Source organism: Mirounga angustirostris, unplaced genomic scaffold, assembly GCF_029215605.1.
Source record: "Mirounga angustirostris isolate CCGP_5_RB_7025 unplaced genomic scaffold, mMirAng1.0.hap1 SCAF_5, whole genome shotgun sequence".
Taxonomy (NCBI): domain Eukaryota; kingdom Metazoa; phylum Chordata; class Mammalia; order Carnivora; family Phocidae; genus Mirounga; species Mirounga angustirostris.
Window position 1 is genome coordinate 98,429,778 of NW_026991713.1, and position 21,534 is coordinate 98,451,311.

Genomic DNA, 21,534 nt, shown 5'->3' on the forward strand with positions numbered 1-21,534 from the left:
TGAAGTTTAAAAGGAACTTTTTTCATTAAAAAAAGAAGCACTTCATTTCCTTCATGAAGGTGAAAATGCAGGGATAAAGGTAGGAAAACCTAGAATAATTAGCTTTGAGTCACACAAAATCACTGAGTGGTGGAACGTTTTCTTAAAAGTGGTACAACAATAAGGAAACATTATGATGTTTATGGACTTATGATCTGCTGGGCTTATGTTTGTTTGTTCTATAGAAATCCTGCCAAAGAAGATGAAGAAAAGCAGAGAAAGATTCTGCAACACAGAGAGGGAATTTGTATATGAATTCAAAGTAGGAAGTCAGTGCTTAGAACTGAGGGTGCCCCTCAAATTTCCTATTCAAGAGAATGCCAGTCATTTACATGGGCGTCTGATGCTGCTGCACAGTTTACCATGCTTTATAGAAAAAGGTGAGAACTGATTTTTTTAAGAGTTTATTTGTTTATTTTAGAGAGAGTGAGCATGTGGGGGTGGGGGAGGGGCAGAGGGAGAGAATCTTCAAGCTAACTGCCTGCTGAGCACAGAGCCCAACATGGGGCTGCGTCTCATGACCATGAGATCATGACCTGAGCCAAAACCAAGAATTGGATGCTTAACCGACTTAGCCACCCAGGCACTCCAAGGACTGATTGTTTTTTTTAAAGATTTATTTATTTGAGAGAGAGCACGCACATGTGTGCGCAAGTGGAGGGAGGGGTAGAGGGAGAGAATCTTTAGGCAGACTCCCCACTGAGCATGGAGCCCAACACTGGGCTCGATATCGTGACCCATGAGATCATGACCTCACCCAAAATCAAGAATCAGACACTTAACCAGCTGAGCCACTGAGGTGCCCTGAGGACTGATTTTTTTTTAACACTTTATTATTAATTACACTTTATTATTTTCTGATAGTCTCTTTCCTTAGACATTTCGTATTAGAAAGCTTAAGCCTGAGAAGCTTGAAACAGCCATAAAATATGAAGTGTTTAACTGCTTCCTAGAATAAAAAGGTTCCCCAGGCCTTTGTTATTGAGTGTTTTTTTTCCCTATAACCCTTGTAGTTGTTTATTGGGCAATTTAGTATAAAAATTAATTTACAGGGGTGCTGGGGGACTCAGTTGGCTAAGACTCTTGATCTCAGCTCAGATCTTGATCTCAGGGTTGTGAGTTCAAGCCCCACATTTAAAAAGATTAAAAAATAAATAAATGAAAATCAATTTATATAATGAAAAATTAGTTATAAGGTTTGGGTTAGAATGCTTACTCTCTTAATTTAGTTGGGTAGATACATTTCAGCTATCAGTAATTATGACATTATAGAATTGTATTGCTAAATGCATTGCCCTTTTAATGATCTGGTCCTCAATTCCTGAGATGTCATGGAAAGGAAGGAATACTAATCTTTGAATAATTTTTGCTTACCTAAATTAATTCATAAGGTCGTCTGTATTAAATCCTTTTTAAAAGGTCTCTATGTTCTATGTCACAAATGAGAAAAACATTTTAAGCTGAGAATATGTTAGATCATAGAGCTAAAGGGGATCTAGGAACTTTTTAACACAATCTCATTGTACAAATAAGGAAACTAGTACACTGAAAAGTTAAATTTTTTGCCTAAGGCAGTGGTTCCCATAGGTTGTTCCTTGATCAGAAGCTACAGCATCACTTGGAACCTTGTTAGAAATGCACATTCTTGGGCCTCGCCCCATTCTTTCAGAATCAGACACTCTGGGGGTGGCATGTAGCAATCTATGTCAGTAAGCCCTCCAGGGATTTCTGATGCATGCTAAAAATTAAGAACCACTGGTCTAAAGCTACAAACATAGTGACAGAGCCAAAACCAGAACACAAGTATCCTGATTTCTGTCCCTGTGCTCTTTCCATTATATCATCTCTAAGTAGTGTCTCTAAAACTGGAATTCTAGATCATCCCAATTAAATCCATTTTAATATGCTAATCATTCAATTTCTCTTTCAAATTCAAGGACTGTAACTCTATGTATAGGAAGCTTTTTCATTTAAGTACAGTAACCTTCAGAACCTCAAAATCTGTAGATTTTTCTTCATGTGCTTTTACCTGCTCAGTTTCAAACTGAAGAATCAGACTTAAGAAAATAATGTTTTAAATTAGTATCAAGGTTATACATAAGAATTTTGACCATTCTCAATGCAATAACCTGTAATAGTAAAGAAAAATAATTGTGAAACTAGTCAAATGATCCCCAAGCTGATTTTACTGTATTTAGACATTAAGTATACAAGGTTGATAAAATAAAATTTCACATTGGAATGCTTATTCAGGTAAAATGTTCCCTGTTTACTTCAGGATTTTGCTGATGTTGGCATTTCTTATCCCTGTTACAGACTTAAAAGAAGCTCTGAGCCAGTTTATAGAAGAAGAATCCCTCAGAGATTATGACAGAGATGCCGAAGCATCCCTGGAAACTGTGAAATCAGGTGAAGTAGATTTACATCAGCTGGCCAGTTCATGGGCCAAAGCTTATGCTGAGGTAAGAAAATAGATCAGATTGTAAATATCAGGGATATTTTAGACTTTGATGAAGCTTTTAAATTGCTAAAGTAATACTGAAACAGTTGTGGAGTCCTTTTTTCTCTACATACAAGGTTCTATTCCATAATATGTAACCTATATTGATGTTCCTGTGCCTCCTTCCTATATGAGGGTGAGCACCAAATACTTTATGTAATATCTTTGTAAAAGAGAAGCTACTTTTATATTTCTAACCAGCACAGGGTTGGCAGATTTAGCAATTAAAAATACAGGGCACCCAAATCTCAAAGAATGAATAATTTTTTAGTATAAGTATGTCCCACATATTATATGGAACATACTTACAGTAAAATTTATTCTTTTCTTATCTGAAATTCTAATTTAACCAGGTGACCTGTATTTTATCTGGCAACCTTAAACTAGCAGTAGTAGTTCATTTTAGGCTTTTACTTTTGTCCTCTCACTTATCCTCACTGTTGTTGTTGTTGCCTTTTTTGATTTGTTTTGTTTTAGAGAGAGCAAGCGGGCGTGAGTTGGGGGCAGAGGGGCAGAGGGAGAGAGAATCTTAAGCAGGCTGCCTGCTTAGTGCGGAGCCCAACGCGGGGCTCGATCTCAACCCTGAGATCATGACCTGAACCCAGGCACCCTTCACTGTTGTTTTTATAGTTACATAATGTCATCACTTTTCCATTTAAATAATATATCTTATTTCATAGAGTCTAAGATGCCATTGATCATAACACGCACCATTAATTTATTTACTACCGAGATAGAACACCACCATCAATTAAGCAATGGTAGAATACCAAGATACCATCAGTATAAGACACATTCTGATTTCTCAGAGCTGTAATGTGAAAAAATATGCATCTTAGAATTGATGAGATACAGTTGAGAATCTACGGCATGCCAGGTACTGTACTGTGCCAGGTATTGGACATAAAGTGGTGAGCAAGATAGACACAAAATGAAATTTACATTTAAGTTAAGGAGCCAGAAACAGAACTACATAAACAGACAAATTCTATAATTGCAAGCTATAATGAGTGAATTACATCCCACTTTAAGCAACTTGGTCTATGAGAATTTGAAAATCAATTTTATGGGGTCATATTTTGTTGTTCAAAGCAGTTTGCTTCATGTCCGTTAAGGTTTCCTAGTATGTTTAAAAGATGACACTATTTACATGTATTATTTTGAATGTTAAGAACACAGTTGTTGCATTAAAAAAAAGATATGCCTGTAATAATTACTATTTAAAGAAACCTAATCTTTCTGCTGATAAAGGAATAAATAATTAAGATGTAGTTAAAGAATAATTCTACTTAATTTATTCAAGCAGTATTTTTTTGTACATCTAAAATGTACACAGCTGAGGATTTTAAGTCTTTGCCTTCAAGGAGCTTACAATCTAGTAGAAAGAGACAAAGAAATCTATAGCCAATAACACTGTGCAATCAGTGTTGGGATCAAGGTAAATACATGGGAGCATGTAGAGAAGTTGGGAGAAGAGTGGTCAAGAGTTCTTGAAGAAAGCAGTCAATTCCTCTTCTAGGATTGCTATTGTTTTGATACAAAATCTGGAAGTAGAACCTCTTCTAGCCCTGATTTGGTGTAACCAAAGAGAAAACTTCCCAAATGTTAGGTCAATAAGTGCTTATGTGTTTAAATTTATCTTATTATAAAAAAATAATTACCATATTCACTAATTTATGGTTTTCCTTATTCTTCTGCACATTAGCCATTCTAAAAATAAGAATTTGACTGTCTTCCAGATTAATGATCATAACAATAGTAATAATAATAGTAATATTAATATAACAAAATAAGAACACTCTATACTTATTCATTTAATCACAAGAGTGCAGATTTACAGTGAATTAAAATCAACAAGCCTCCATCGAGCAAGTACTCTGTTCTCACCCTCTACAAATTTAGTAGATACATAGCACCTCTTGTTACTTAGAGTTCAGCTTTCTAGCAATGCCAGGATTCTAGAAGTATAGTTGCTTGTTTGTTTTTAAAGAATTAAGAAAAGAAAGAGCAAAGAAGCTAATACTAACAGTAAAAAAAGGAAATCTTGACTGTCAGGAAAATAACCGAGAGGACCTAAATATTGTTATACCCACTGGATGTATTCGGGCTGCCACTGGCTGTGAAAATTATAAAAGCTGAACAGCTAGTACAGGCTCAAGAATGTAGGAATCGGTGACTAAAAAGAAGGAATTGAAAGGGAAAAGGAAACAATGTTGCAGATCACCAAAGGGCCGGCAGAGATTAGAAGCTGCAGCCTTATGGAGATCAGAAGAATCCAAGTATGGCAGGCAGAAGACTGATAGTGGAAGCAGAATGGAATAGAGGGGACAGAGGGGCTAACACATCGCTGCAGTATATGGGTAAACGGTATTTCAGTCACCTGAGAAGAATAACTGGACCATCAGGAAAAAGGTAAAATAGCATAATGTTTACAGTAATACCGATTACCTTGGTTATGAAGGAATGAGCTCCATTTACTATAAACGGACCTACTAGATATTTCAGATGCTAATATATTTAAATCACGAAACTTTTTCCTTAACCACCTTTTGATGAAGATCTTTTAAAAATGTAGTACAGGGGTACCTGGCTGGCTCAGTAGGAGCAGTGTGTGGCTCTTGATCTCAGGGTCATCAGTTCCAGCCCCATGTTGGGTGTAGATTACTTTAGATAAAGATAAATAAACTTTAAAAAAATTTTAAATAAGGAATGTAGTACACATTTCCTTGCTTTCTTAAACACAGTATATAAAATTCAGTTCTAACTCTTGAGGACCCCGAGTCATTACTATAAATATAAGTGATTATACCTTTACGTGATACAGTGAGGCACAGCTACAAGGAAGGACTGTCTGTCCCATCACTGCAGATGCAGTACACTGCAGAGATGTACTGAGTATGCTGCTGTTATATAAGGAATTTCCATTGTGGAGGACCATTGCCCCTGATAACAGAGCTGTACTTTAATGGATGTACTTGCCTGGTAGAGGAGATTCTGATGGCCTACTAAAATAAAGTGTGTATGACTGTGAATCCCTACTGTGTGGAGTAATTCTGTTTTCTTCTGTGTTTCCTTTTCTTGTCTACTGTCATAGGATCTATTGCTTGTCATCTTGTTCTGTTTTCAGCCTCTAAAAACCTTATATGGTTTTTTCCTAATCACAGCTGTGTCTTTGCTATTGCACTAATTTTTTAAAATAATGAGAAGTAAGCTTGGCTAGATGAGGAAAGCTAAACAGAGCCAAATATTGGCAAAATTGTGAAGTTGGCTATTTATTTTTGGTGGTGCCCTATCTTCCATTTCAGTATTGTCTTCTCAGGTCTCTTTGTATTCATCCATTCATCAAATGTGTACTGAGCTTCTGTTAGATATCAGATATTGTGTTAGGCACTTGGGGATAAGCAGAAAGAAAATAAGACACAGTTCTTACCTTCTCAGAGTTTATAGACTGTCAGCAGACAGATATTTAAAATTAAGTGCAGTGGGGCACCTGGGTGGCTCAGTCGGTTAAGCATCTGCCGTCAGCTCAGGTCATGATCTCAGGTCCTGGGATCGAGCCCCATGTGGGGCTCCCTGCTCAGCGGGGATCCTGCTTTTCCCTCTCCCTCTGCTTCTCCCCCACTCATGCACACTCTGTCTCTCTCTCTCAAGTAAATAAATAAAATCTTTAGAAAAATAAAATAAAATTAAGTGCAGTGAATGTGATAAGTGCTATGGTACAGGACAGTGCAAGGAGAGCACAAAGCAGGTACACCTATTCTAATCTAGAGAACTTCAGGAAAGCTTCCCACAGGAAAGAGAAAGTGAGTTGAGACCTGAAAGATTAGTTGGAAATAGGTAGGTGGAAGGTATGTGGTGGGAGAGGAGAAAAATAATACCCTAGGTAGAGGGTATAAATATAAAGGTTTGGAGGTGAGAGAGCCCATGGCACATTAGAAAAACTGAAAGTTGTTCAGAATGGCTAAGAAAGAGAGTTGCAGGCCATCTTGAGTTCTGTCTTTATGCCAAAGGTAATGAGCAGCTTTAAAAGAGTTTAGTAGAGGAGTAAGATGATGATCATATTTGCACTTCAGGAACGTCAGTTCAGTGCATTAGCGTGAAGAGTTTATCCTGCAAGGGAGAAATATTGGAATAAGTTAGAGAACTGTTGTAGTTAGGGAAGAAATTATGAAAGCTTAGTCTAGAACAATGGTAGTTAAAATGGTAAAGAGAAGATAACAAATGACTTTTCATTCATATATTTGTTTATTCAGCAAATACTTTGTGTGGATCCTGTACTAGGCATTGGGGATGTATCAACATAACAAATCTGGTCCTTATTCCCATGGAACGGTAGTGAAGAAGACAGTTAATAAGTACATAAATTATAATTTTAAAAATGTTATTAAGGAAATAAGTAGGGTACTGTCATGGAGAACCATGAAGGGGGTTATAAACCTAATTTATATAGGATTAGAGAACTCTTCTCTAAGGTGTTAATATTTAAGCTGAGACATGAAAGATAAAAGATCAGTTGGCTCAGATTTCTTGCTTGGACAACTGAGGGAATGGTGGAGTGGTGGCTCCCTTCACTTGAGCTCCCTTCACTTGAGAAGCAAGTTACAGCATAAAAATGATGGCTTCAGTTTATACCCTTTAAATGTGAAGTGCCTACAAGAGGCACCCATGTGGAGATGTCTCATAAGCACTTAGCTGTGTACACCTGGCACTCAGGAAAGATGATTGGATTGGAGACATGGGTATGGGAGTCATTCATACATAGATGAATTTTGAAGTCATGGAATGAATGAAATTGCCCAGGGTGACTATGTAGAAGGAAAAGAGTACATGCCTGTCCAGAATCCCAATGAAACCCTGCATTAGAATTGTCTGTTGACTTACCTGTATCTCCTGCTTGTATGGATAGCCACCTGGAAATGTTTAGTGTATTCTCTATTATAGCTCTGGTACGTAGCCCAGTGCCTGAAAATAACAGAGCTTTGGTATGGGTTGGATAGATGGGATAAGTAGATGGCAAAAAAAAAAAAAAAAAAGATGGATGAATATACAAGTAAATGAACACACTAACACTTAAGGGATGAACAGAGGAAGAAGAACCTGCAAAGGGAAGAGAGGAATTGGCCCAGGAAGTAGAAAGAAGACAGAAGATTATGGCTTCATGAAAGTTGAGAAAAAAGAGGTGCCAAGAAGGAGGGAATAGTTCATATGTCAAATGCTTCCAAGAAAATGAAGTGAGGAAAAGTCTCAAAAATATCCATTAGGTTTATCAGGTAATCTTTATCTGCAGCAAGATAGTTTTAATGGATTGGTGGGACTGAAACTAGATTTCAGTGACTTTAAGAATGTGTGGGAGTATTAAGGAAGGCACGTACTGCATGGAGCACTGGGTGTTATACGAAAACAATGGATCGTGGATCACCACATCAAAAACTAATGATGTATGGTGACTAACATAACATAATAAAATTTTAAAAATTAAAAAAAAATGTGTGGAGTGTGGAAATAGAATGAGTATAGATAACTCAAGAAGCTTGGTTGCCTAAAGAAGAAGGATGAGACACTTGCAAAATGAAAACACAAGATCAGAGGTTTGTTTATGATGGTATCAATGAAGACTAGAAGGGATAGAATCCAGAACTCAAGTAGAGAATCTTGACCGGGAGGAGGTACATTTCTTCTGTTATGGCAGAAAGGAAGAAGAAAAGGATAGATATAGATTCTGAAAATTTTACTGCTTTAGTAGCAGAAAGTTGAGGACATTTTCTTCTAACTGCTTCTACTCTATCTGGGAAATAAAAACAGGCCATGTGTTTAGATGAAGTGGGGAACTGATGACACAGTTGGATGTTTGAGGAGAGAACTGACCAGAAAAAGATAGGATTTCCAGGCATCATTGAAGGGAAAAGTTAGAGTAGCACCAATCTGTCATCATAAACTTTACAGTTTTGTAGTTTTTCTGCTGCAGCATTCTATAGCCTGACTGCAGGCATAGAGAAAAGGAATAATACTAGAGTTTTGTTAGGTGGGCAAGAGAAAGAACATCAGTCAAGGGGGTTGAGGATTTTGGCAAGAAAATATTTGAATGCTGGACCATTCTCTAAACTACTTAGGGAAGAAAGTGAAGCTGGGCGGGACCTAATGGCTGATAAAATATAAGAAAGTAGAAGGGTCTGTGCAGTGGAGATCCTGATGATTTAAAGAACTCATTGCCTGGGAGTAATTGAATGTGAATCTTGGTTGGAGGTTATAGTCAGACTGAATGTTTCAGTTTCAGAGGCTGAGCTGTTCCTGGGGATGACACAGAGTGGGGGACTCAGGGGGAGCAGAGGACTTAGTAAAGATAAGTTCAGGGAGGGGCGCCTGGGTGACTCAGTGGTTAAGCGTCTGCCTTCAGTTTGGGTCATGGTCCCAGGGTCCTGGGATCGAGCCCCGCATCGGGCTCCCTGCTCCACGGGAAGCCTGCTTCTCCCCCTCCCTCTGTCCCTGCTTGTGTTCCCTCTCTCGCTGTGTCTCTCTCTGTCAAATAAATAAAATCTTAAAAAAAAAAGATAAGTTCAGGGAAGCAAGAGGCAGGGCACTGGATTGGGTTACCCACATGGACATCCAGGTAACCCAGGCTGATGACAGGAGGTGGAACAGAGAGGAAGTCTGTGGTGTGAACTCAGGGCCAAAGCTTTATGCGGGAAGGTAGAGGTGGAGAAATAATGGCCTGGACATTAAATAGTTTTCTTTTTGCAGGCCTTTACTCAATGCCCCCATTCCCGTCAGCCATCACAGTTCCTTTCCTAGCATCCTCTCTCCTGAGGGGTTGGTATGAGTTAGGTTAGGGGAAAACTCTGTTTAGTGCTTCTCATGTAGGTAGTTTGTACCTATTGGTAAGGCTTGCTCTAGGCCAAGTGTTAAATTGATGCTGCCGGTTACTGTTGTTAGCTGATCTGGTTTGTGAGGTTCCTGAATATTTGGTACTATGTATGGGCAAGCAGATCTCTATGATCTCTCACGGGCTCCTTCCTACAAAGTTTTAGCCTGAACCTGAAGTGAATGGCGACCTGAGCTTAAGTCACATGGGCTGCTCATAATTCCTAGAGCAGTTAGCAGAATGTGCTTTCAAGTTTTCAGAGGCATTAGAGCAGATGAAATCCATGTTCAAGATTCAGCTAGTCACCTTAAACTCTTCCCTCCTGATCTGGCAATTGATTGAAGTATAAGTGAAAGGTAAGGGATAAAGGTTTACCTGTTGATTGACCGATTTGAAGATACCTATTTCTGGGATATGTCCACTTGCTTTAGTTTTAGGTAAATTATTACTCTGAGTTATGTCCTCATCGATTACAGTTTTTATTTTCATTGGCAAGGAAAGGGAAGAATTCAGATTGTTCTTTTTTTATAGTTGTCTGTCTACAAAGATCAGTAATGGAAAAAACATTGAGTTCTTTGTGTTATTTCCACTTTTGCCATTAAATTGTATAATCTTTGACAAAGAACTGCTCAGCCAGTTTTCTCACCTATAAAGCATTGTGTCTGTCTGATGTATTGACATATCTCAGGTCCTTGGGACAGGCATCTGTACCTCCCCAATGGATATGTGTGCATACTTCCTTGGATGGATCCTTGTGTGTGTTGAGGGTATCCCTATTTTGCCTCTCTCCATGTTTCTGTTTTTCTTGTTTATCAGTGTTTACTCAGTCCCTTATCATTTTTTTAAAGATTTTATTTATTTATTTGAGAGAGAGAATGAGAGAGAGAGAGAGCACATGAGAGGGGGGGAGGGTCAGAGGGAGAAGCAGACTCCCTGCTGAGCGGAGAACCTGATGTGGGACTCAATCCTGGGACTCCAGGATCATGACCTGAGCCGAAGGCAGTCGCTTAACCAACTGAGCCACCCAGGCACCCAGTCCCTTATCATTTTGATAGCTACTGTTTTCATATTCTTAAAAGCATATTCTTAAAAGTTTTCATATTCTTAAAAGCATTTTAAGAAGAAAGAATACTAGAAAATCAAAATAATTGCGTAGGTTTATCTTGATGTAAAATCCTACACATGAATTGGATTTTCAGGGTCATTGCATCACTAAACATGTGAGTATATATGTAACCTCATTTTCTAAATGTATATCCTATAAAACCTTTTTTAGCAATGTATTTTTAATAATGAGAAGCTTTTTTTTTCTAATTATAATAATATAAAGAAAGTTAAGGTCATCAGAAATCCTACATTCCTGAAATAGCTACCATTAGCATTTTGTTGATCATCCCTTTGTGTGTGTGTGTGTGTGTGTTTTACAGAAATGTTATTCTGTAATTTTACAGAAATGTGAAAATTCTGTTATTTTACAGGAATGAGATCATAGCACCCTTAATTTTTTTTTCAATTATGAACACTTCCTATCCCTTCCTCCATATTAGTACCCCCTCCTCATTCCTACCTCCAGGTAATTCATATTACATCTTAGTTTATACCTTTCCATCTTTTTGTATACTCAAATAATCCTATATAACCTATATATACACATATATAAATAGAAGGTCTCTATCCTTGTCTGATGTACAAAAAAAAATTCATAATATATGTACTCGTCTAATAGTATAGTAAATGAAAATGCCCGTGTCATGATTTAAGAATGTCTGTGTGTCATCTTGTAGACCACGTTAGAGCATGCAAGGCCTGAAGAGCCCAGCTGGGATGAAGATTTTGCAGATGTGTACCATGACCTAATCCATTCTCCAGCCTCTGAAACTCTCCTAAATTTGGAACATAATTACTTTGTTAGTATCTCAGAACTGATTGGCGAAAGAGATGTGGAGCTGAAAAAATTACGAGAGAGGTATTTCAGATTTCTTGCACTATCATAATTAAATGTCACATTGTCAGATACGATGGCTGCAGAATAATTGGTTTACATTTAATTGTAAAATTGAAAAATAAAATAGAAAAAAGTTCTCTAATATTGGAAATTAATTTTCTTGTGTGTTTCAATCTGTAATTTCAGCTAGGAAGTCATCACACAGGCTTATAAAACTTCTCAAGTGATTTACCTGAATAAATTATGGTGACTTTATATATTATTTCTAATCTTTATATATTATTTCTAATCTTTATATATTATTTCTAAGATCTAGGCACTGTGCAAAATGCTTTAGATGATGTCTTAGCCTGTTCAGGCTATAACAAAATACCATAGACTAGGTGGCTTAAACAAGAGAAATTTATTTCTACCAGTTCTGGAGGCTTAGTAGTTCAGGATCAAGGTGCCAGCAGATTTGGTATCTGGAAGACCTGTCTCCTGGCTTATAGACAGTGCCTTCTCAATGTGCGCTCCCATGGCCTTTCCTCAGTGTGTGGTCCTGGTGCGTCTCTTCTGGAGAGAGAGTTCTAGATACTAATTCCATCATGAGGGCTCCAACCTCATGACTTCTTCTAAACCCAATGACCTCCGAAGGCCCCACCTCCGAAAATCATCACGTTGGGGGTTAGGGTTTCAACATACGAATTTGAGGAGACACAAACATGCAGTCCATAACAGATGCCTTATCTCATTTGATTCTTACCGCAGCCCAACAATTATTACCCCCTTTTACAGATGAGGAAAATAAGTGAAATAACTTGTCTAAGGACAAGCTAGAATTTGAAGTCATAGCTCCACTCAAAAACTCTTAACCACTGTACCAAGCTCTCTCCCTATTTGGAACCTCTTTAAAACCCTGCCGTTACTAAGTTCATGGTCTCTTTCAGTTCACTTTTGTAAGTTTATTTACATGAGGGGAAAAAATAGCACTAGTATTATTCCAAGACATTTTAATTCATTGCATACAGTATTGAAAACAATGCTTTAGTGATTCACTTTTTTCCCTCCAGAGTAAGTAAAAAATTGCTAGCATTATTTATTTTAAAACATGACTTTCCAGATTGCTTCCTAGCAATTCTATAAAATATAATAATAATCAGGGTATGCTTCTTCTAAATAATCCATTTTAATCCAGCAGAATCTAATAACATTTATTACCTTAAAAACATTCACTTAAGACTTTAGGTATATGTGGTATTAAGATAATGTTTTGAGTGGCTGATGTGAAATTTCTTTAATTGTAAAAGTATATTAGGACCAAATCACATGTATTTCTTGTGACTGACTTGATAGTCTGTCCCAAAGCTGGTTTGCTCCTGGCTCTCATTTGCTTTGCATTAGAAAACGTTGGGACCAGCAAGATGAGAATAATCTGTTATTTTGAGGGTTGTCATAGTTAGGAAAATTTAAAACGCAAAAATCATAAGCAAATTGATTTAGTAATTTTTTCCTGAGAAATACTCTTCTGCATACCAGATCAGCATTTTTACTATATTGCATAGGTTGGTACATTTTCATAACAGTTCTCCTCTCAACCTTTTATTTTCCTATCTAGTAAAATACTAGAACATTCCCTGTCAGAAAGAACTTGATATTTTGACATTTGTCACTCCGTATGGGTTTAGCTTTGCTGTTCAGCTGCATTGAGGCAGTTTATTCCTTTCTAGGTGGGATACCTGCAGTATGAGTCGTCACCAGGTAAAGAGTTGAAGCTGTGTCCCTGAGGGAGACAAAAATTTTATTTAGTCCTTTATTATGTAGCCAGTAAAACTGTGACTATATTTTTAGAGTAAGAACAAAACATAGGTTAGATTTATATAAGTATTCTTCCTCTGGGGAAGCTGCATTAATTTATTAATTATCTGCATTTACTGGTACTTCATACTTTTTTTTTCTATTGTGGAATAGTTTTTTTGTAGGAGTTTGGGTTTTTGTGGGGTTTTTTTGTAAGATTTTTTTAATTTATTTGACAGAGAGAGAGATAGCAAGAGCAGGAACACAAGCAGGGGGAGTGGGAGTGGGAGAAGCCGGCTTCCCGCTGAGCAGGGAGCCCGATGTGGGGCTCGATCCCAGGACCCTGGGATCATGATCTGAGCCGAAGGTAGACGCTTAACAACTGAGCCACGCAGGTGCCCTGGTTTATGTTATTTTTTGAAATGTCCTTTGGTCAAATCTCTTGATGGGGTTTTGCTTTTTTTTTCTTTGTAAACATAAACAATATTTAAATACATTTATTTTTTTTCTTAAGATTTTATTTATTTATTCGACAGATAGAGAGCATAAGTAGGCAGAGTGGCAGGCAGAGGGAGAAGGAGAAGCGGGCTCTCCGCTGAGCAGGGAGCCAGATGTGGGGCTCGATCCCAGGACCCCAGGATCATGACCTGAGCCGAAGGCAGCCGCTTAACCGACTGAGCCACCCCGGCGTCCCTAAATACATTTATTTTGACAACAATTTGTAGTTTATTCTCCACATACCCAAACTGTTAGCTTGAAAGGGAAAAATAAGCTAGGTTCCTCTTGAGGTAGGTGATTGTTGTAAAGGTTAACAGTATAACTTAAGACAAGTTAGACTTCACTGATAGCTATGGAAGTTCACCCAATTCATTTACCCAATGCATGAGCAGAAGTGACACATTTTCTTATTTCTCTTTTCATTTTAATTCCACTTTACATCTTTAAAAGACAGTTTCTTAGCACAGTATAATAATTTTTTCTGTTTTGTTCTGTTATAGCAGACTGTTATAATCGTTTTTTCTAAGTGTCTTCAAGATAATGTTCAGGTTGTTAGAATTATCACACCTGACATACTGAGCCAATACCTAGTTAGATAGAACTAGAAATATAATAAAATTTCCTTTCATCTTAATCCGAGAAAATGTATATTGTATCATTAACTGTATTATTAGCTCTTGCATTTCTGACACATTTAGGATGAAATGTTCGTGCAATTTCTTTTGTTGAATTATTTATTAGTCTTTTTTTCCTCACTGTTAATTTGCTGCTGTTAGCACACCAGATTTAAGATACAAAAATTTGAAGATACTCATTTATTGATATTTAAAGATACTAAATCTTTAAAACTTAAAAATGGCAATGATACTTTTTATCCACTAGAGGGAACATGCATAATGTAAAATATTAATCTATTTATATCAAAGTTTGTATTTATAATTGTCGCAGTTATTTCTGCTTTAATTAAAAATTTTACTTGCAAGCACCTGGCCCCCAATAGTTATAAAAAGTTATTGGGGTCACCTTCATTAGAATTAATTGAGGACTAAATGGTACTGAATATTTAATAGTAGGAGGTAAATACAGAAATGTATAAATAAATGTATAACATATAAATGAGTTTTATTTATCACATACATATAAGTGTCTTAATCAGTTGTTATAATTAAGGATAAATTCTCTTTTAAGAGCGATTACATTAATTAGACTGATAGTAAAATCCTTTTCCTTAATGTCTTTATTTCATTCTTTTCACATTTGTTTGAAATATATTTTAGAACAAACTTTTTAAATACATTTATATTAGATAATTTTTTAATTTGAAAATTTTTAAGAACTTATTAAAACATACAGAAAAGACAACAACTGTAGGTGTACAATAAGTTTTTATAAAGTAAGCACACCCATGTAATCATCACTCAGCTCAAGAAATGGAATATTTCCAGCACTGCAAAAGGCTCCCCGGGGTCTTCTTGTCACAGCCCATCTCTCCCATAAATAACTGGTATCTGAACTTCTAATACCAGTGATTAGTTTTTCCTGTGGGAAAACCATGTTTAATTTCTGCACAAATGAAGAAGGTAAGGCTAAAACATACTTTAGAATGTATCTTATATTCCTCTATAAGGAGAACTTTGTGACTTAATACCAGTTTGATTCTTAGAACCTAATTGACAGCTTCGGGGATACTACAAGCTAACTTTCAGAGCTTGAAGTCACTTTAACTCCTGTGCGTATAAGTAGAAAATGTATTAAAGCTGGAGTCAGAGTATCTTCTTTGAAGAAATCTACAGATGAGAAAGGAATCTAGTTTCAAGCATCAGTCATGGAAATTGAAAGATTGCCTAGATTTTGACTGCTTTCACTTATGTGAAGCTTAGATCAAGATCTAGCTGTACAAATGACGCGTTATATGACATTATCATTATTCCCACATCCCCATTTCCAGGGCTTCAGAGTGATTTCTAGGTATTACAGTTGCTGTGCCTGGACATCTTCCTATAAAAGAAAAAATTTTATTTTCACTTCGTAGAGATTGTTTAATGAATCTGGAATGGCCATACCCCTTAAAGATATCATGAATAATATCTGATATGCTCATTTATGTTTTAGACAAGGCATTGAAATGGAAAAAGTGATGCAGGAATTGGGTAAATCACTGACAGATCAAGATGTAAATTCACTGGCTGCTCAGCATTTTGAATCCCAGCAAGTAAGTGAAGTGCAATGATTTTAATTTTATTTATTTATTTTTTTTAAGATTTTATTTATTTATTTGAGAGAGAGACTGAGATAGAGCATGAGAGGGGGGAGGGTCAGAGGGAGAAGCAGACCCCCTGCTGAGCAGGGAGTCGATGCGGGACTCGATCCCGGGACTCCAGGATCATGACCTGAGCCGAAGGCAGTCGCTTAACCAACTGAGCCACCCAGGCGCCCAAAGTGCAATGATTTTTAGATACACAGTTGCATTTTCTTTCACTTATGTTTGTAAAAAAAAAAAAAAAATTGACCACTTGGTGTACTCTCTCTTTTGAGGACTTAGAAAATAAATGGTCAAATGAATTAAAACAATCAACTGCGATCCAGAAGCAAGAATATCAGGAATGGGTGATAAAACTTCATCAAGACCTAAAAAACCCTAACAACAGCTCCCTCAGGTATTAATCATCTATTGTTCTTGTTAGATGAAAGTTCATTGTTAGTAAGAGTTTGTATGTATTATAAAATTGAATCTTTTAGTTGTAGCTATTTTTAAGTTACCAATGACAGTTCAAGATAATTTTATACTTCTAACACCTTTGGTATTATCTGGATTTGTGTGGGTTATTTGGGAGGGGGGTAAATTGGTTGGCTTAAAATAGTGATTTGCCCCCTTAGAACTTAGCTATAAATCTCTTAGGTGTGTATATCTAAGTATCCCAAGTACAGTCTCTTGTTCGTTTTAAATTGGTTTCTGTTCAGTGCAATAAGCATTGGTTGAATGCATCTTAAATGCCACGCACTCTCTAAGCAGAAAATCAAAGATGCCTATGCATGTGGAGCTTATATTCTAGAGAGACTGACCTATAAATAAGATAATACTGTGTAGAATGATATGTGCAGTCAGAGAAGCATGTGCAAGGTAGAAAAGGAGTATATACACAACTAATGAATCATTGAACACTACATCAAAAACTAATGATGTACTATATGTTGGCTAATTGAACTTAATAAAAAAAAGAAAGGAGTATAGAAGACTTCTGTAATTCATAACTTGTACAGTACCTGATGGCCTAAATGCATTGTATTTCATATGTTGCCCTAGAGCTTGACAGTGCTTATGTTTTTTCCTGGCTGTATACTCATATGTTTGAGAATTTCTTTCTTTCAAATCTTCAAGTATATTCAACAGGAAATGTACTTAGAACAGTATGATAATCCTGTTTCCAGCAGTTGCCTGGAATCTGCTCCAAACATTTAGAAATAGCATTTTATTTGTGTAATGTCAGTCTCCCCTCTAGTCTTGCCTTGGAGACAAAACCCATGTGTGTTTTTTCTGCTGTTATACCCAGATCCTTGCCAAGTGTCTACCTCTTCACACTGGCACATAAGACATGCTCAGTATGTATTTATAGGATGGGTGGACAAATAGGCAGATGGATGAATTATCATTTAGCTGTTTACCTGATATCTCTATCACCTCTTATCCAAATATTATAATCTGTCATTTGCCTTATTTTCCCAAGACAACACCTTAGAAAAATTTAAACAAGTTTTTATGATTAGAAATGGGGTAACATCCTTGACACCGACATATTTGACTATACTCCTCATTTCAAATAAAAATAATGAACAAAAAATTTTAAAAAATAATGAGCACAATACAAAGGGAGAGGTGCGCAGAAAGAAGGGTTGGGAACATCTGTATCCTATAATGTGTAATGGAGTTTCTCAAACTGCTGGTTACAGTCTGCCAGGACCATTCTAGATTCTTTACTTTCCAGTCAGACCTTTAAAAATCGCAATAAAGGGTCACCTGGGTAGCTCAGTCGTTAAGCAACTGCCTTCGGCTCAGGTCATCCCAGGGTGCTGGAATCAAGCCCCACATCGGGCTCCCTGCTCCACAGGAAGCCTGCTTCTCCCTCTCCCACTCCCCCTGCTTGTATTCCCTCTCTCGCTGTGTCTCTCTCTGTCAAATAAATAAATAAAATCTTTTAAAGAAATTAAATAAATTTAAAAAATCGCAATAAAATGAGATCGAATGCAATGGAATGGAACAGAGTATGGCAGAGTAGAATAAGGAAAAAATATGAGAGCACATCATACATGAAGCTTTCTATAAATAAATGTGTGTATTAAGCCAGAATGTAAAGTATATACTGTATGTTTTGGTCAGAGATGTGGAGAGTCTGGTGATGGGCATTAAGGAGGGCACATGATCTGATGAGCACTGGGTGTTATACACAACTAATGAATCATTGAATACTACATCAAAAACTAATGATGTATTATATGTTGGCTAATTGAACTTAAAAAAAAAAAAAAGGAAATGTGGAGAGTCACTGATTTCGGGAAGCTGAGAAAGCCCCTTGTTATAAACATTATCTCGCTTTGCTGCTGTAGTTTCAGAAATTCACTCTATAGAATCAATTCCATTGTGTACATATTGGCCTCTAGCTGATGCTGCTTTTACAAACTAAGTATTCCTAGGAAAGAATGTTTTTACTGTGACTTTGTCAGTTTTGCTTTTCTTTTAATAGCAGTTTCCTTGGGCAGCAGAAACTTGTTTTCAACTCAACTCCGTATAGAACTCCTATAAGAAGTTGATAAAAGTGGCATTTTATTTTTAGCCATTATTTTTGCTTTTTTTTAAAAAAAGTCAGGCCTACTGAAGGGTAAACTATGCAAATTAAAATTTACCTCTTTTAGGTTTACATTTTGATGAGTTTTGACAAACTTAACTGTCATGAAATCATCACTGCAATCAAGATATAGCATTTCACTTCTATACCTTTATAACTCATTCCTTTCTCTTTCCCAGCTCCTGGCAACCTGCTCTGATTTCTGTCCCTGAAGTTTTGATTTTTTTCAGACTGTCTTATAAATAGAATCAAACTGTTATGTAGCAGTTTGTGTCTTGCTTCTTTCACTTATCATAATGCTTTTTATTCATGTTGTTTCATTTATGAATGGTTCTTTTCTTTTTATTACCCAGTAGTATTCTAGAAATTTTATAGTTAAGATTTATATGCATAAGTCATGATGTATTGTTTCATATATATTATATAAGTAAATATGTCTACTATAAAATAATGAATAAACATATATATATATATGATGGTGTATAGTTTTGTTTTTCTTATGATATCTTCATTTGGTTTTGGCATCAGGGTAATGGTGGTATCATAAAATAAGTTGGTGGTCTGCTGATGACCCTGTCAAAGGAGTTGATATCTGTGATCATCAATTTGACATCATATTTTTATTTCTAGTACTTTAATTTCCTTTCTCTCTTTGCTTAAATTCCTTATGTGTCCTTGTGTATTGTTTTCCAATAGATCTTTTAGCATATTGATCATCATTATGTGAAAGTCTTTTTCTTTTATGCCCAGTATCAGGGTCATCTCTCAGTCTGTGTCTGTTGATTGCTTTATCTCTTGACAATGGGTTATTTGTTTCTTTTGCTTGCTTTTTTGGGTCTCTCTTTTTTAAAAGATAAATGCTTGTTGTGTGTATTAGAAGAGACTAAGGTAAATAATATTTATGTCCAGAAATGAACAGGCCATTAATGTGAAGGTCATGCCACCCTAGTCAGTAGTTGAGCTGAGTTTGGTTTTTGTTCCATCAGTGATACCACAGGCTTCATTTTCGACTGTAGTAAACTGCTGCCACTTTGTATTTAGAATGGGGCTTTGGGTTCTAGAGGGTTTTTTCCTGTCATTCTGTTCCATCCTCACTTTCAGGAGTCTTTGTAGGCTTGTGCCACAGCATGAGGTCTCTATGCTGTTGCTCTACCCCTGAGGAATAGACTGTTGTTGTTTGTGACTTGGTGCTAGATTCATAGTTGGGGGTGGGGAACAGGTCTCTGTTGTCTTTGTCCAGCTTCAGTCTTGGGCAAGCCCTGTATCTCTAGAGCTTGGGTTGGAGCATTCTCAGCATTTCTACCTGTGCCACTCAAGGGGCTCCCTTGTCTCCTGGACTGCCTCCAGTGTTTTCTTGGAAACACCTGGTGGAGACCAATGGAAAAGAGTTTGCAAGTACATGCAAACCTCCCTCGTGCCTGAGGCTCATAGCTATTCTAAATTTACATGCTAGCCCACACTTGGCCTTTAAGAATTCATTAAAATTTTAGCGATTTCTTTTTACCTCTTTACATTACAGCAATTCATTTCTGCCATGCTCTGCCAAAAATGAAAACTGTGTCTCCTGTCTGCCCTTGGAGGGGTGTGTTGCATTTTAGAATTGAGTTTACTTCGTTGCCATGTTACCTCAAGTTTCAGAAAAGTTAGGATTTTATAGATTATCTGGCTTTTTCTTGTTGTTAGAGAAGGAGGAGCAATCTCTTGTGGCTTTTCAAATCCTACAATGAGGATGTTTTATTAATATAAATTTATTTTTAAGTTTAAATTTGCCATATATCCTAATGAAGTTAGTGAGACTAATGAGACTCTTTGGAATAACCCCAAACATGTGGTCCAAAATGACTATTATAGACTTATATCATCTTCAGCATACCATGAAATTTGAATTTACAGTTGTACAGTGCCTCCATGGAAACCTTTTCAGCAAATAAACAAGAACAGAGTAGAGCAAAGGGAAAAGTCCTTGAATGGAAGGAGAATGTTGGCAGGGAAAAAAGCAGGAAAAGATTTAAAAAAATAGAAGATGTGAATACATCAAAATGAACTTCATCTTTTTTATTATTCCTTTTATTTGACTTATTAATTTTTATTTCTATAACTTCACCTATTTTTTAGTTTTTCCTAGAGCCAGCCTTGATATAGGATATATTATATTTTTTTAAAATATGCCATTTTAAAGTAGTAAGTTAATCACTTCATTTAATCATTCTCTTAGGCCACATGAGTTGATATTCTAATGACTGGAAAGAATAATATGCAATACTTACTGTAAAGAAATCAAAAAACAAGTAGGAATTTTAAGAACTTCTGGTGTTTATGATTCTTTCTTATTACCATGGATTAAGGAGTAGTTTAGGAATAAATTAAGTGGTATTCTCAGCTTTTGTTTTGTCTCATTTCATTATAAAGCTTTCTTTCCTTCAAGAAAAGTTCCTGACAAATAGACCAAAAAAGCATATGAATAATTTTATTAATTTCAGTGAGGAAATTAAAGTTCAACCAAGTCAGTTCAGAGAATCTGTAGAAGCAAATGGAAGGATTTATGAGGAGCAGAGAAAGTTGGAAGAAAGTTTTACCATTCACTTAGGTAAGTGGATTCATTTTTTGCAGGCGTAATTTATTATAACTTGGGAAGCTTTTTTTATGCTGTAAGAGAAAAATCCCTAGCATATGAGTACAATGTACCCATGTTGTTTTTAATTATAAATTATGTCCTGCTCCCAGCAACATGCAGAAGAATGAAACTGAACCACTTTCTTACACCATAAACAAAAATAAATTCAAATGGATGAAAGACCTGAATGTGAGACAGGAAACCATCAAAATCCTAGAGGAGAACATAGGCAGTAACCTCTTTGATATCAACCACAGCAACTTCTTTCAAGATATATCTCCAAAGGCTAGTGAAACAAAAGCAAAAATGAACTTTTGGGACTTCATCAAGATAAAAAGCTTCGGGGCGCCTGGGTGGCTCAGTTGGTTAAGCGACTGCCTTCGGCTCAGGTCATGATCCTGGAGTTCCGGGATCAAGTCCCGCATCGGGCTCCCTGCTCAGCAGGGGGTCTGCTTCTCCCTC

At 36.6% G+C, this 21,534-nt stretch overlaps 1 protein-coding gene across 4 annotated transcripts in view; it reads left to right on the forward strand.

Annotated features, from left to right (window-relative positions):
• Nucleotides 1–21,534, forward strand: part of FERRY3 (FERRY endosomal RAB5 effector complex subunit 3) — a 46,305-nt gene that overhangs the window by 1,526 nt on the left and 23,245 nt on the right. For 3 of the 4 annotated variants that reach the window (XM_045874024.3, XM_064591680.1, XM_045874026.3), the window contains 6 exons: nucleotides 225–419; nucleotides 2,356–2,501; nucleotides 11,183–11,364; nucleotides 15,730–15,829; nucleotides 16,153–16,274; nucleotides 20,939–21,045. In XM_045874024.3, the coding sequence (XP_045729980.1) occupies nucleotides 242–419; nucleotides 2,356–2,501; nucleotides 11,183–11,364; nucleotides 15,730–15,829; nucleotides 16,153–16,274; nucleotides 20,939–21,045 (835 nt within the window). In that variant the 5' untranslated portion in view covers nucleotides 225–241. Of the gene's footprint in view, nucleotides 1–205; nucleotides 420–2,355; nucleotides 2,502–11,182; nucleotides 11,365–15,729; nucleotides 15,830–16,152; nucleotides 16,275–20,938; nucleotides 21,046–21,534 lie in introns of those variants that run through there. The other variant, XM_045874022.3, reaches the window with a different exon arrangement.